The sequence below is a fragment of the Calonectris borealis genome, chromosome 2 (assembly GCF_964195595.1).
Source record: "Calonectris borealis chromosome 2, bCalBor7.hap1.2, whole genome shotgun sequence".
Lineage (NCBI taxonomy): Eukaryota > Metazoa > Chordata > Aves > Procellariiformes > Procellariidae > Calonectris > Calonectris borealis.
The window spans coordinates 114,982,201-114,994,987 of NC_134313.1; the positions used below are offsets into that span (position 1 = coordinate 114,982,201).

Sequence of the window (12,787 nt, forward strand, 5' to 3'; positions counted from 1 at the left end):
CAGAAGAAGGTATCTTTCAATAAAGATTGCCTGAGAGCGAAGATGAAGAAAGGGAGCAGAAGAAACACAGACAGAGAGTGAGGGTCAGAGGAAGAAAAAAGGCTAAGGGAAATGTTATTCCTGAAGGATTTGAAAATAATTCACTATAATTTGTAAAAGTCTTTAAATGTCAGGGAATGCAGATAACTGTTTTAAAGAATTTGTAATAATCTTTCTGATATTGTTACTATTCTCATTTTTAAAAAATAGCTGATCATTTAAATTTAATTTAAATATGCTGCAGTGATGGGACATAGTGGTAATGTGTACTTCCATGTCTTACCTTGCCTTTTTGGTGATATGGCAAGTTACACAGGGGTAATCTTTAGCTCCAATTAGAGAAGGCATTTACTATGATGCTCATATGATATTACTATGTTTAACAAAAGGATATTTATTTAACCTTGTTAATGACTTTCCTATGAAGATTTGCATATGAGCTTAGCTTTATGAACACGGTTTATCTAGCTTCAAGTCATTAAAGTGTATTTATTTGATTTTTTTAAATTTATGATTGAAATGGTTTTTATAGTCATTGTTCTGATACTTATTTCAGGAAGAAATGTGATAAATAAATTGTAGAGGTGGATTAAGAAGTACAGGTAAACAACTGCAAAATAATATAATGCTAGCAGGTGAAATAGGATCTTTTTTAAAGTACGAAGTTCCTGAACATATTCAAGATTATATTTATGGAAGCTATGGTACAAATTGAAAGTATCTTCACAGAAATAATTCTTTGATAGCGAGGGAAAAAAAAGAAAAGCCTTTGCAAGTTTCTTTCTACAAACAAACAAACAGAAAGAGGAAAGCTTTTGAACTGCTATTGTTCTGACAACAATATTAGCTATGTTTTATCCAGCATAGTGTTTTTAAATGCTATTAACTTACAGACAACACTGCTTTTTTTATTTTTTCTTTTTTTTACTGAATAAGTGGTGGCGACAGTGGTGAGACATAACCCAGCTGAATATTTTGTTAGATGAATCAGTCCTACTTGAAAGCAACTGAGAGCTCTTGGAGACTGAAATACAATAATCTCTATCATGGATACTTGCTACTTGTTATGTTTCGCAGTAGTCAGGGAGAAAGTGTGTTAAAGCAAGAGATAAAAATTCTAGCAGTATTTGGAATCTGAATGTTGGTCAAGGTCCAAGTTTCAATGATAATTCTGATTTCTGTGGCAAAAGATAAATCAGAAACTCCTGACAGACTTGAATTTTAGAAAGCTGGATGAGGATGTCAGCATCCTGTTAGAAGTGTCCTGCAGAATTCCCATCAGCTGGAAGTTCTGCATTAAAGTAGGCACTATGAACATTAAAAGCATCATGGTATGGCTAAAATCTTTATTTAAAAAGACTTATGAAGAGTGCTACTTTTGGTGAATCAGGTTAAAACTGAATGATAAGGTAGAGCCAGCCTATCACTTGAGATGGATCTGAGCCAAAATGCTCTACCTAAACTTCAAGGCGTTCATAATCTCACCGGAGATCGCAAACATCTCCCACTCGTACAAGTGAATTAACCCAAACTTCAGATCTACGTGCTGGCAGACAGCGAGACAGAATAGTTTTTAAGGTTAGGATACAACATTTACTTCCCTTAGGCAATGCTATATTTTCCACTTATGCTGAACTACGCTTAAGCTTTTTATCTCCAAAAGTTGACTGGGATGTTCTCAGGCCCAAGTCTGTAGGATGCTGAGTGCTTTGCAGGAGGTGCTGAAAGATTTTAAACCCATTGACGTCATTGCTTCTTGATGGCTTTCAGCACTTTTGGAGGGTGGGTGTCGGAAGGGTGGCAGGATCAGATGCCAACATATTAAATTTTCCTGACACAATAAAAACCTATAATCATGGCAGATTGAATTCATACCCTAAGTCTAAACAAGAAAAAAATTAGTTTTGCGTGTTTCTGGCAGAAATAAGTAGCACACCGTAAGTAAATCACATTGTTTATACCACTTATTCTATGTGCAATGAAAACAAGAACAGCTGTTCCTTGACTGTTCTGTTTGTAAGAAATGTGCCCTGTTAGCTGTTGTAATAGCAAAGTTTACAAGATCTGCCATCCTTTCCCTTACACTCTGTTTTTCTTGGCATTTATAAAGTCAGTTATTAATGTTCATTCCAGTTTAAAAAGTGCCACAAAATGTCTCTGTTGAGGGGGAAAAAAAAAAAAAGAAAAAAAAAAAAGAAAACCAACCTTGAAACCCAAAACCCCTACACGTTTTTTTTTTCCCCTGAAAGTGGGGGAAAAAACATATCGGGCAAAGTTTCCTTTCACTAAATATACACAGTCTTCAAGTACCAGATAAGATTGTTTGTGCCTTACATACTACAGGACAAATCCTGGCTCCGTTGACAGCAACGATATTTTTTTCATTGATTTGAACAGGACTAAGATTCAAGCAGGTCAGAGTGGGACTGGAATGAGTTCTCTGGGTAAGCAACACAGCTGTCAGCAAACATCTCTTACAGTCTCTTATATGAGTTTATTAAGTCTCATCTTGAAATCAGTTAAATTTCTTGCCAGCAAGGTTCTTCTGAGACCCACATTTGTCTGACACATGGGAATCTACTTCTCATTTGCAGCCTAAATGCGCTGAAAATAGCTGATACCTGTTTGATCTCATACCTTTTATTTTAATAGCTCTTCTTCCTCTTCAGCTCTTTTTTACTTCTAGACTGAAGAAGCCAAGCCTTTTTTTTTTCCAGTCTTCTCCAATAGAACAAACCTTAAATTTCTGCGATCCTTTTAGTGGTCCTTTGCCCCTTTCCAGTTTGAATTAATCCTTTTTGCAATAAAGGTGACTTGAAATTTACCGTTATTTCCAGGCGAGGTTTCAACAATATTTTGTACAATGGCAGCCAAACATCTCCTTCTCTGTAGATATCCCTTGGCTTATATGGTCAGGATGACATTTACACAGTCCTTCGCCATGGTACGCTGATAGTCCATAGACATCTGATAACAGATCAAAAAAGGAGGTTTTCTTATATTATGTCATTTGCAAATGAAATGTATTCATGATAGTTATACGTTCTTGTACTGATACTGTTAACTTTGATAGCTCTCTCTCACCTCAGTGTCAACTTCTCAGTGTGATTTTAAAGGACAGTTGTATCTCAGTTGAAATCCTGGCTATTAGTTTCTAAAGGTATACAATGATATACATGATTTTCATATCCAAGCTAATAGTCTCTGCAACTAACTTTCATTGTATGGCCTTATGGTCACCTGGCTCCAGTACCGTATTCTAAGATTTCTCTTTTATTGCCAAAGTTGACCTGCACGTTTTTAAATTCTTGGCTGTGATCCCAAGGGTATCGACTGTAACGCCACCTTAGATTTGGAATAGCTCCACCGGCAAAACCTGAGTGATAAAAAGTACTGCCTATTGCTTTTTAGCCTTGGTTATATTTTTAAGGTATAAAGAAAGTAATTTGGATTCAAGCAAGGCATTCAGGTCTCATTTTAAAGTTTTAAAAGAGAAAATGCAGCAGCTCCTAGAATTGTAGAAAGATATTCAGGCTTTCTAAAATCCTTCTCCTGATAGTAAAGCGTGTGTGGGCAATTTCAATATTGACAAATTAAGTAAAAAGTACAGAGAGGACAGAGGCTGCTACATGTCTCACCAGAGTATATCTAATGGAAACCGGAGCTGTGCTCGACCAAGTGCTGCTCAGATGGCCACCAATAAACGGGCCTTGTCCTGGAGAACTGGCAGTCCAGTGCGCAACATGGCGGCGGGCACAGATACGCTGCAAGCAGCTCTTGGCTTCAACTAGCCCCCGCTAACCAGAAGCCATCTCCTCATTCACTGGGGTGGCCGCCTTCAGTCTCATCACAGCTGGGTGTACAAAGGTCTCCCTAAGGGAACTGAAGGAATTCAGCTTGAAAAAGCATCTCGCTTGCAGCTAAGGAGGGCAGAAGGAAACCCAGTCCGGAACACGTTGTCCCTGTTGGGCCCAGCCTTGCCTCTGCCCTTGGTGTAGGTTGTAAGGCAGCACCACCATACCTACAGCTGGGCAAGAGCCATCCCACCCCCAAAATAACCAATCACAACAACAACAACAAAGAAGAAGGAAAAATAAAACCCAAAAAATAGAGGAAAACACACCCTTCTCCGAAACTACATTTCCCAGGGTGCCTCCGCCCTCACCGGCTTCCTGCTCCTCACATGACGGCTCGCCGACCGCGCCATGGCGGAAGCCGAGGAGAAGGTAGAGGCCGTGAGGGCACTGCCCCGTCGGAGGGGGCGAGGAGCGGGGCGGCGGGAGCGCGGGACCGGGGCGGCCCTTGGGAGCAGAGGGGCGAAGGGACAACGCGTGTGTGAGGGGGGAGAGGGCAGCCAGCCCTGCGGGGCTGCGAGGGCTGGCGGCGGGGCGGTTGGAGCCTCGCTGCGCCGGGGCGGAGGAGAGGGGGAGATGGAAGCGGCGGGGCGAGGCTTCCTCTCCCCCGCTGCGCTGCGCGGACGGGGCTGCCCGAGGCTGCCTATCGGGTTTTGTCTAAAAAAACCTGATAGACGGACAGGGGAGGCGGCGCAAGTCGCGAAGGGCTCCGCTTCTTAGATAACACCCGATGCGGTGGGGCTGGCGAACGGGAGGGGTTCAGGAATGCAGCTGGCACCGCTGTAGAGCCAAGATTAAAGAGCTGAAGGGTCCGTCTGAAATGGTTGAGAAGCTGTCCTTTACCAAGTGGCGCAGAAGATGTAAGCGAGCTCATCTCAACAGGGGAGTTTTCTCCTGAGACAAAACTTGGGGAGTTTGGTGCTTGCGACCCGTGGTTCTCTAAAGTGGGTATCCTCCTAAAGCTCCCCCTGCCCAGACTGCTCCTTCCCGAGAAAAAGATAAAATAAAAACAAGAAGTGAAGTTCCCAGTCCTTTCAGATACTTTCTCAATGTTTCTTTGCTGAGCCAGGACTTTGACACACAGCTAAGCTGTATGGTGTTTGTCTGTCTTGAATGCCTAAAGGTGGGAGAGCCTTAGAATTACCTCAAGGGAATTGATCTTAATTGGAGATTGGCATCTGGTTTCCACCTTCCCAGCTGTCGGGGGTTTTGTTGGGAGGGGCTGGCTTCTTTGGGGCAGGCTTCATCCCCTGCTTTGGTTTTTAACTGTGGCAGCATTTGAAAGGGTTCTCGGGATAAAACCAACTCTGACAAGTCTTATTTCCTTCTCTAGTAATATAAGAGATTAAAACAGCCTGTGTCTGGCTCTCTTTGGACTATGATAGGATAGTTACCTTATTCGTTTCTGTTTATTTCCTGTGAGGAGCATGTACACCCATGCTGAAAAGGATTTGTATGTTGTGGATGTAGGCGAGTGGTGGCACAGTTTCTTTGAAACCCAAGTTTCATGGTTTTTTCCTCCCAGTGGCTTTAAGTTATGGGCCTAAACATATAGTGGATAACATCTCATGTTTGTAAAGGCAGGGCAGGGAAAATGCTATGTCCATCATGTTGGAAAGCCAGTTTAAGACTTTATTGAGAAGTTATTTTGGATCTGCTAAGTGAGAGATTATAATGGTGAGAGATTACTTCATATTTCTGTGGCTTCCTTATCCTTGTTCCCTTTCTCTGCTCTAAGGCTGCTTGAGCAACAGCATTTGCCACCTGGCTGAAGTGTACTCCTGATTTTCCCCTAGAGTCTGAGACCTACCAATGGCAGCTATTCCTACATGATTTGGGATCCTGGTTGTCTACAAATCCCTGTTGAGGGATTTCCTTTTCACAGTTACGAGGCTACTAAAAAGTAGAAGTGGGGGATAATTCTCTTGGCTCATACATTTGGAGGGAGGGGAGAGAAACCTAACAAAACCCCAGGGCAGTCATAACTGCAGTTTGCTCTTCCAGTTTGCCTGCGCGAGTGGGAAAACTCAGGCTGAAAGCTTTTCATAGTAAGTTGCTAGCAAAGTGAGTTAGTAGGTCAATTCTAAGCACCTTCAGCTAAGTTCTTCTCAGGGAACAAATACAGTTTCTGCATTTCTTTCCTAGGCCAAGACTCCCTCTGAATTTTTGCATGTTATTTTCTGCAGTAAAACATAAAGGCCGTGAAGCATTTGCCTGAATTTGTATGCCGTTTATGAAATTTAGTAGCTGCAGTTGCAGTGCTTGTGAGTACAGTAGGGATACCAGGATACATGTCCCAAATCAAAACAGATTCCCGTCACTGGCTTCCCCTACATTTGTGTTCTCCTGAATAGCCAAAGCAATTAGAACCATGGGGGAAGAAAAAATGTAAGTGGTGTAACTGCACTAGAAAGACTCATGTGTACCAGCAAAAATGTCACTTGCTGTAATTGCTTATTTTGTTTGGGAGAACAGATTTTTTTTTTTTTAAAAAAAACAAATTCTCCTGTTGATACAAATTATGTGAGTGTATCAAAATACCAAAATGGTGGTGCTAGTAGTTTTGATTTACAGAGGAGCTGAGTAGGCAACTCGTGGTATTCAGGAGAGAAAGGCAGTTTTTTTATTGGGGATCTAGTGATATTTTGCATTGGACTTCCTGTGTTGCTCTAGCTTGTCCAATAGGCCGACAGTGTTACACCACAATATTTTAGTTCAGTCCTCGTTTGGTTATTGTTAAGTAGAACTTAAGATGCACAACGATTATATGTAACAAAATTGTTATTTCCTGAAAGATAACTGCGTCTTGTGAGTAGAGCCCGTGAGACTGACGGACAAACAGTTGTACTTTCAAAGTCAAACCTAAGCTTGAAAGGATGCCAGGATTTTACTCCCTCTTCATCTTCCCTTGACTCCCATGTTCTTTCTACTTGCAATTTCCTAACTCATGTCATGAATATAGACAACACAGGTATAGGATGTGTGTTCCACAGGTGGACTTGGCTGTAGTAAGTAAAATGGAGGAAACTGATGGCAGTAATCATGGTAACACCTTGCACTGAGTTTCAAGTGGCAAGCAGAAATGCTGCTTTTCTTCTCCCCCATCAGTATCTCTAGTCTGTTGTGATGGTCACTATGGTCACTAAAGGTAAACCTCCACTAATGCAAAGGAGGCATTTGCTTTTTGCCTAGAGGTCACAATCAGTGCATTTTATAAACACGGAAAATAAATAAATGTGACAAACTAAAAATGACACTGGTTGTCAGTGCATTAAATTTTCTTCCCTTTCCATTTCTCTTTTAGCTGTTGGTAACTCTCTCTTTTTTTTTGCCTTCTCTGGTGAAATTCTGTACCTATTTATCTTACTGTCCAAATACTACTTCATAAGATTTGAAATGCTGCCTTCTCTCTTGCTCGTTCTTTGTTTATATCATATTTTGTTGTTAAAATGCTTACATTCACTGTCAGCGTATTAGTTGCAACCTTTTATTGCTATTGATAACGATAAATACGTTAAGTAAATCTTCATTTTGCTGACCTCTTTGAGGAGGCATTGCATCAGCAGATTTTTGCAGTGGACAGGTGAGAGATTAGCAGGAGTTGACTTACAAAATTTTTTTTGTAGGACAGTAAGAATCATTGTCTTGCCAGAGAGAGATGTTTTAAAGGTACAGTTGCTTCAAAGGCAAGAGGAAGCCACATGGCTTGCATTGATATGGGATGGGAAGAGAAAGTCATTAAATGCTGGTTTTCTATGGACAATGGTTTGGAATTATTTAAGTTTAAAATAAGCCTATATTAGCTGCTGAATAGTTGGATACCAAAGTTAGTTTGTGGATAACTTGAGAATGCTATTTTGCCTTGCAAGTCAAGACATGGGCAGTTGCTTTACAAAACTTGCTACCGCTTCTGGAAGGAGGGAAACTCTCACAGGGAGAAATTCCCAAATGATCCAATCACTCTCTCTTTTAGGGTAACTGACAATACTATCACAGTCAACTAGTGCCACTGAGTGTCAGCATGGTCCTAGATTGCAAGTGCAAGCACAAGTTGGGTATGAATGGAAAGGATGGACACTCTGAACTTTGAGTTGCTTTCACTTTGTCTTCTGTCTGTTAGTAAAGCTTAAAAAAGTACTTTAAAAGGGGAAATACTCTTCAGTTATGTATGTGCTTAGCTAATTTTCCCTTTGTTCTTTGTGTCATTTTCAGGAAAGCAGGTCTAATGAGGAATCAACAGATGAATCTGAGGTAAGCCTGCTTAAAATGCTTCATACTTGAATCTGTGTCAGTGCTAGTTGTTTGTCAGTATGGAGGGAAAAATACTACCTCACTGGTTGTTTTTAGAAGCTTTGCTGGTATTATATAGCAAGGAATGTTAAGCTGAGCTTAAATTATTAAAAAGAAGCTGTGATTTGGTGTTAGAAGCTTCTTTATATATTAAAAAAAACCACAATCGCCCCATTATAGTAAAATGAATTATGCTGAGACAAATTCAAGTGCATGCATTTCTGTTTTGATCAAATGAAAATTTAATTGTCGGTGTAATTATGTATGCAGTAATACTACATTCAAGTAATTACTGTGTTATTTAATAACTTCATGGTCTAGATTTAGTCATGGTCATTTCTGTTCTTGAGATGACATTTTGTCATAAATTGTCTCATGTTCTGGAGAGGTCTGCCTACCCTGCTGTAGGTGCTGGAAAAAGTGATCCAGAGGTGAGGAGAGAAAGGGAGCTACAGAGGTTGAAGAATTTGTCCCCAAACAGTAGTGTACTATCTCCAAACCTGCCATCATTGAAGGAAACATAAAGATCTGGAAAGAGGTACTTGACTTCAGTGTGGTCTAGGATGGCTACAGGAAGGAAGAAATAAGGGTGGTTAAGCAGCTTCAGTTGTGGCCACCAGCAAGGACTGATGATACAGAGCAGGGTATGACCTTGACAAAGTGTTTTCAGCCATTATGTATCTAAATGAAAGTGGCTCCTAGACTTCCAAAACTTTAATGGACTTGCTGTTAGGAAGATTTTCTATTCTTTACCTAGGGACAAATCTTCGTGCTTGGGATCTGGGTTTAAGCACTAAGCAGGCAGAAATCCTGATTTCCAAGACAGTGGCTACTGCAGAGACTGCAGTGGTGGATTTTGAAAAAATCTTTTTGCAGAGGATGGTGGCTTTGTTTCTTGTGGGATAATTTTTTTCCCTCTGCCTTTCATGAGTGGCTGTCTGCAGTGGCACTGTGAGAAGCAGGGATTTCTTTGGCCCTTTAATGTTGCTGTGTGGAACAGCCGCCTGGACCAGACTTTTTTGCCCAGTGTAAAATGGTTTCATTCTGGATGTTACTTTGTGATGTGAAGCACACACAGACAATGACTGTGCAACGACTCAGTATTTAGTAGAATAGTAATCCTCTCAAGGGTTGACATTCACAGCATCGTGAACACAAATACTTACCTGCCCAGGCTTTTTTTAATTTAAAGCCTATTGCAAGTGAGAGCTTGTTTTAGTGGCCTTTTTAATGGCCTTTCAACATTTCAGCCTATAGTAAGTAAGTATTTACAGCAGAATTAATCATAAATGGGTTGCTAGGTTGTTGGGGTTTTGTTTGTTTTTACCTTGAGTAAAACGAGGCATCATGCAGCTTTCACAAAACTGAAAGTCATACAATTTCAACAAGACCTTTGTTAAAGTTGATGTTTATTTTTAATGTTAATTTCACATGTATAGAGAACTGAAAAGGAAATTTTCATACTGAGAACGTAGATGTTGGATCTAAAGAACAATCCAATTGTCATTCTAATGCCTATGAAAACGCTTTCCGTAAGTTGTCTTTGAATAGTAAGTCCAGTCTGTAGTGTCTTGACACTACACAAGTAGCTGATGAAGTGAAACTTTGAAACCATGTTTAGAAAGTACTTAAAGGAAGTAGTGAACAATTTTCACAATCTTAGTGTTTATATCACTCATTAGACTATTTTTAATGATCATTCAGATAGAAACCAAAAATGGTGGTAGAATCACAATGTCTAAATGTTGTCAGTGCTTGCTTATATTATTTGAAATATAGTCAGAGATAAGACTGAGCTGATGGCTTCACTCTTAGCTTTTGTGATCATAAAGTTGTATGATTTCTTTTGGGTGGCTCATAGCTGAATAATTATGGTGGCAGTATTAGAATCTGAGACTCTAATCCTTGCAGCCTATGTGCTGTTTTACATTTGAAAAAATATAGTATTTATGGCGTGGGCTTTGTAGACATCTTACCATCATAGTAATAAAGATTTTTGCATATACAATTGGTCTTGCACTTAATTTAAATTAAAAGTTATTACTGTTGGTTTCAGAGGGCACATGATGCATATCCAAGTTATACTATAGAATTCTTTTCTATTGTGGAAGAAGGTAATTTTTAAATTCCTGTTTTTGATTAAATGATGTCCCTGTCTGAACTGGATGTGTAAATGAAACATAGATTTCCCTCCTGCCCCCCCCCCCGTATTTTTTACACTGCTGTGCCATTAACCTATTAAAGAATCAAACATACAGTGGTTGGCTTTTGTGCAGCAACTCTTTTAGCATCATTCCTTTAGTAGCTCCTAGTAAATAAGGTGCTAATTCTAACTTGCTACCTACTTGGTTTGTTTTGAATGACAGGCTCTTTAATAAATGCCAGGATGCTTATTTGCGCAGACTTGGTGGTAGAGCTTTATAATAGGTCTCAAATGTGGGAGTCTGCAAAAATTGTCTGTCTTGAATGTACATCAGCTAAGAGCCCTTCATTGTAAGTTTGGTTCCAACTCTTGCTTCCCAGGAAATTGAGATCCTAAGGCTGCTTAAGTGTTTAATACTTTTCAGCTGCTTAAATCAGAATGTGTAAAATTCAGGGGTGTTAATTAGCAGAGATGGTGCATATGCTCAGATGTTGACCAAACCTTTCAGGGTTGGAGATAGTGGTAGTTACTTGTGTCAGCATTTGTAGAAATGTAATAGATCATTCCTGGTAACTACAGTACAACTTACACTTTTATTTCATATCCTTATATATGATATGGGGTATTATAAGCTTTTTCTTTTCCTATAGACAGACTGCTATATTGTACCATGATACAATGAGGAAGCAGTATATCTGACACAGTCTTTTAATTCTCAAGAGAAAAACTTACTTGGTTTGCTAAGTAATTCTACTGCAGTCTTGAAGCACAATTCTTTTCTTTTTTGTATCTTTTGGTTTTGGTTGTTTGGTTTTGTTTTTTTAAATTGTGCTTGTGAAGTATATTTGCTTTACTTCACCCAAACCTACAAATCTGCTACATTTGGGGCTGAGCCTGAGCAGGTTTGTTTGGCTGAAAAGTCCTAGTACAGTGTGGTTTCATTGGCTTATTTAATTTTATTTTACAGCACCTGGAGCTACATGTTTGCACTGTCATATTTGATGAGATCTTAAAAATAGACAACAAAGTAATCTGACTTTTGGCTGTTTGTAAACTGTGGAGGAAAAAAGTCTGCAAAAATTATGTTCAGCCTAAATCTGAATTTCTGTTTTCAAATTAATTTTTTTCCTTCCGATATATCTGTTTTTGTAAAATCTTACTTTTCTCAGTTGAGCTGTTTTCTGTCAGGCAGATACTTAAATTTTGCTAGCTAATTAGCAAAGATGACGCTAATAAATGTATAAGTAAATAGTTAAACCGTCTTCAGTAGCAGTGCAACATGGTGGTAAGGTGAGATGCACAATGATATTTTTCTTGCATTTGAGTTGATGCTGCTGCTCAGCTTGTAGTTTTGTCTTTGAAAGTTTTACTTTTAATGAGAGAATCCTGTTATATTACATAATGGACTGTTGTGGAGTTATTTAAACAATTTTTTATTTTAATTTGAAACAAGTGATCTTCTTTAATTTAAAACAAGGAATAACTAGAGTACAGTAGCACGCACAACAGCATGTATTGCAAAATGCACCCATGAATCACTTGCATTCTATAAAGAGAGGAACTGGGTTTGTATCTCTTAATTCAAAAGAAAGCTTATTAAAGAGTCAACTTGACTCTCCCTGAACCTCCATGCTGCTCTGCACTGTATTGCTATAGAGTGTGTTTCTTTACAGTGTGTTGTAGTTGCACAGTATGGCAGAGTCACCATTCATTATGTCACACTATGAAATCTTGTGAGGTCAGGTGAATGTTATTTGTGTTTTCACTGTATATGTAGTGCACAAAACATTGCCATTGATACTTAATTTGTTAAAAGTGTATATTGCACCCTGGAAAACTGCTGGTCTGCGTAAGTTAGTAACAATTATTTCAGGTAACTTGCATGTAGCAGAAAAATGTTTGGAACCGTGCCTCGGGGTCCCAGGACCTACAGCTTCTGTCTCAACCTCAGACTTCATGTACAGGTTAATTATACTCTGCCTCTTTCTTGCCTGCGTGCCTCCCCCGGCCTCCCCCGCCCCCATAAAATGGAGCGATGGTTTCCTACCTCTGAGAAGTAAAGAGAGGGTTTCAAACCCTATTTTTGAGTGTGAGGTACTGTTAAAATTAAAATCATGATGTGACAAAAAACAGAACCTTCCTACTTCATAAGGGAATCAAAGCTAAGTTATCATCCTGGAATTTGGTTAGTTATTTGTTAAAGTTTTCTGCTCCTTTCTAATTTACTGCTGGGCCTATGGGCAGATTGCCCTGGTCTAGTACGTATCTTCTTTACAGGGAGCACCTTTTCAGGAACAAGTGTCACTGGAATCAAAATGAGTGCTATGTCCCATGAAATGATCCTGAGAATATGTAAGGAGTTTCACTGATTTTTTTTTTTGTAGGTGCTGCATGCAGGGTAAATTTTTTGTTTTGTATTGTTGGCCTGTTAAAGGAAATAACCAAAAAAAAAAAAACCCAG

The 12,787-nt window shown here is 39.5% G+C and overlaps 1 protein-coding gene across 7 annotated transcripts in view; it reads left to right on the forward strand.

The window, feature by feature from the left end:
• The first annotated feature begins 4,156 nt into the window (after nt 1-4,156).
• Nucleotides 4,157-12,787, forward strand: part of VPS41 (VPS41 subunit of HOPS complex) — a 116,176-nt gene continuing 107,545 nt past the window's right edge. For 2 of the 7 annotated variants that reach the window (XM_075142995.1, XM_075142996.1), the window contains exons 1-2: nt 4,251-4,265; nt 8,106-8,144. Coding sequence is in view for 2 of the 7 variants with exons in the window: in XM_075142991.1 (XP_074999092.1) it covers nt 4,245-4,265; nt 8,106-8,144 (60 nt within the window). In the remaining 5 variants the exon portion in view is untranslated. Of the gene's footprint in view, nt 4,266-4,729; nt 4,838-8,105; nt 8,145-12,570; nt 12,679-12,787 lie in introns of those variants that run through there. The other 5 variants (XM_075142992.1, XM_075142991.1, XM_075142990.1 and 2 more) reach the window with 5 other exon arrangements.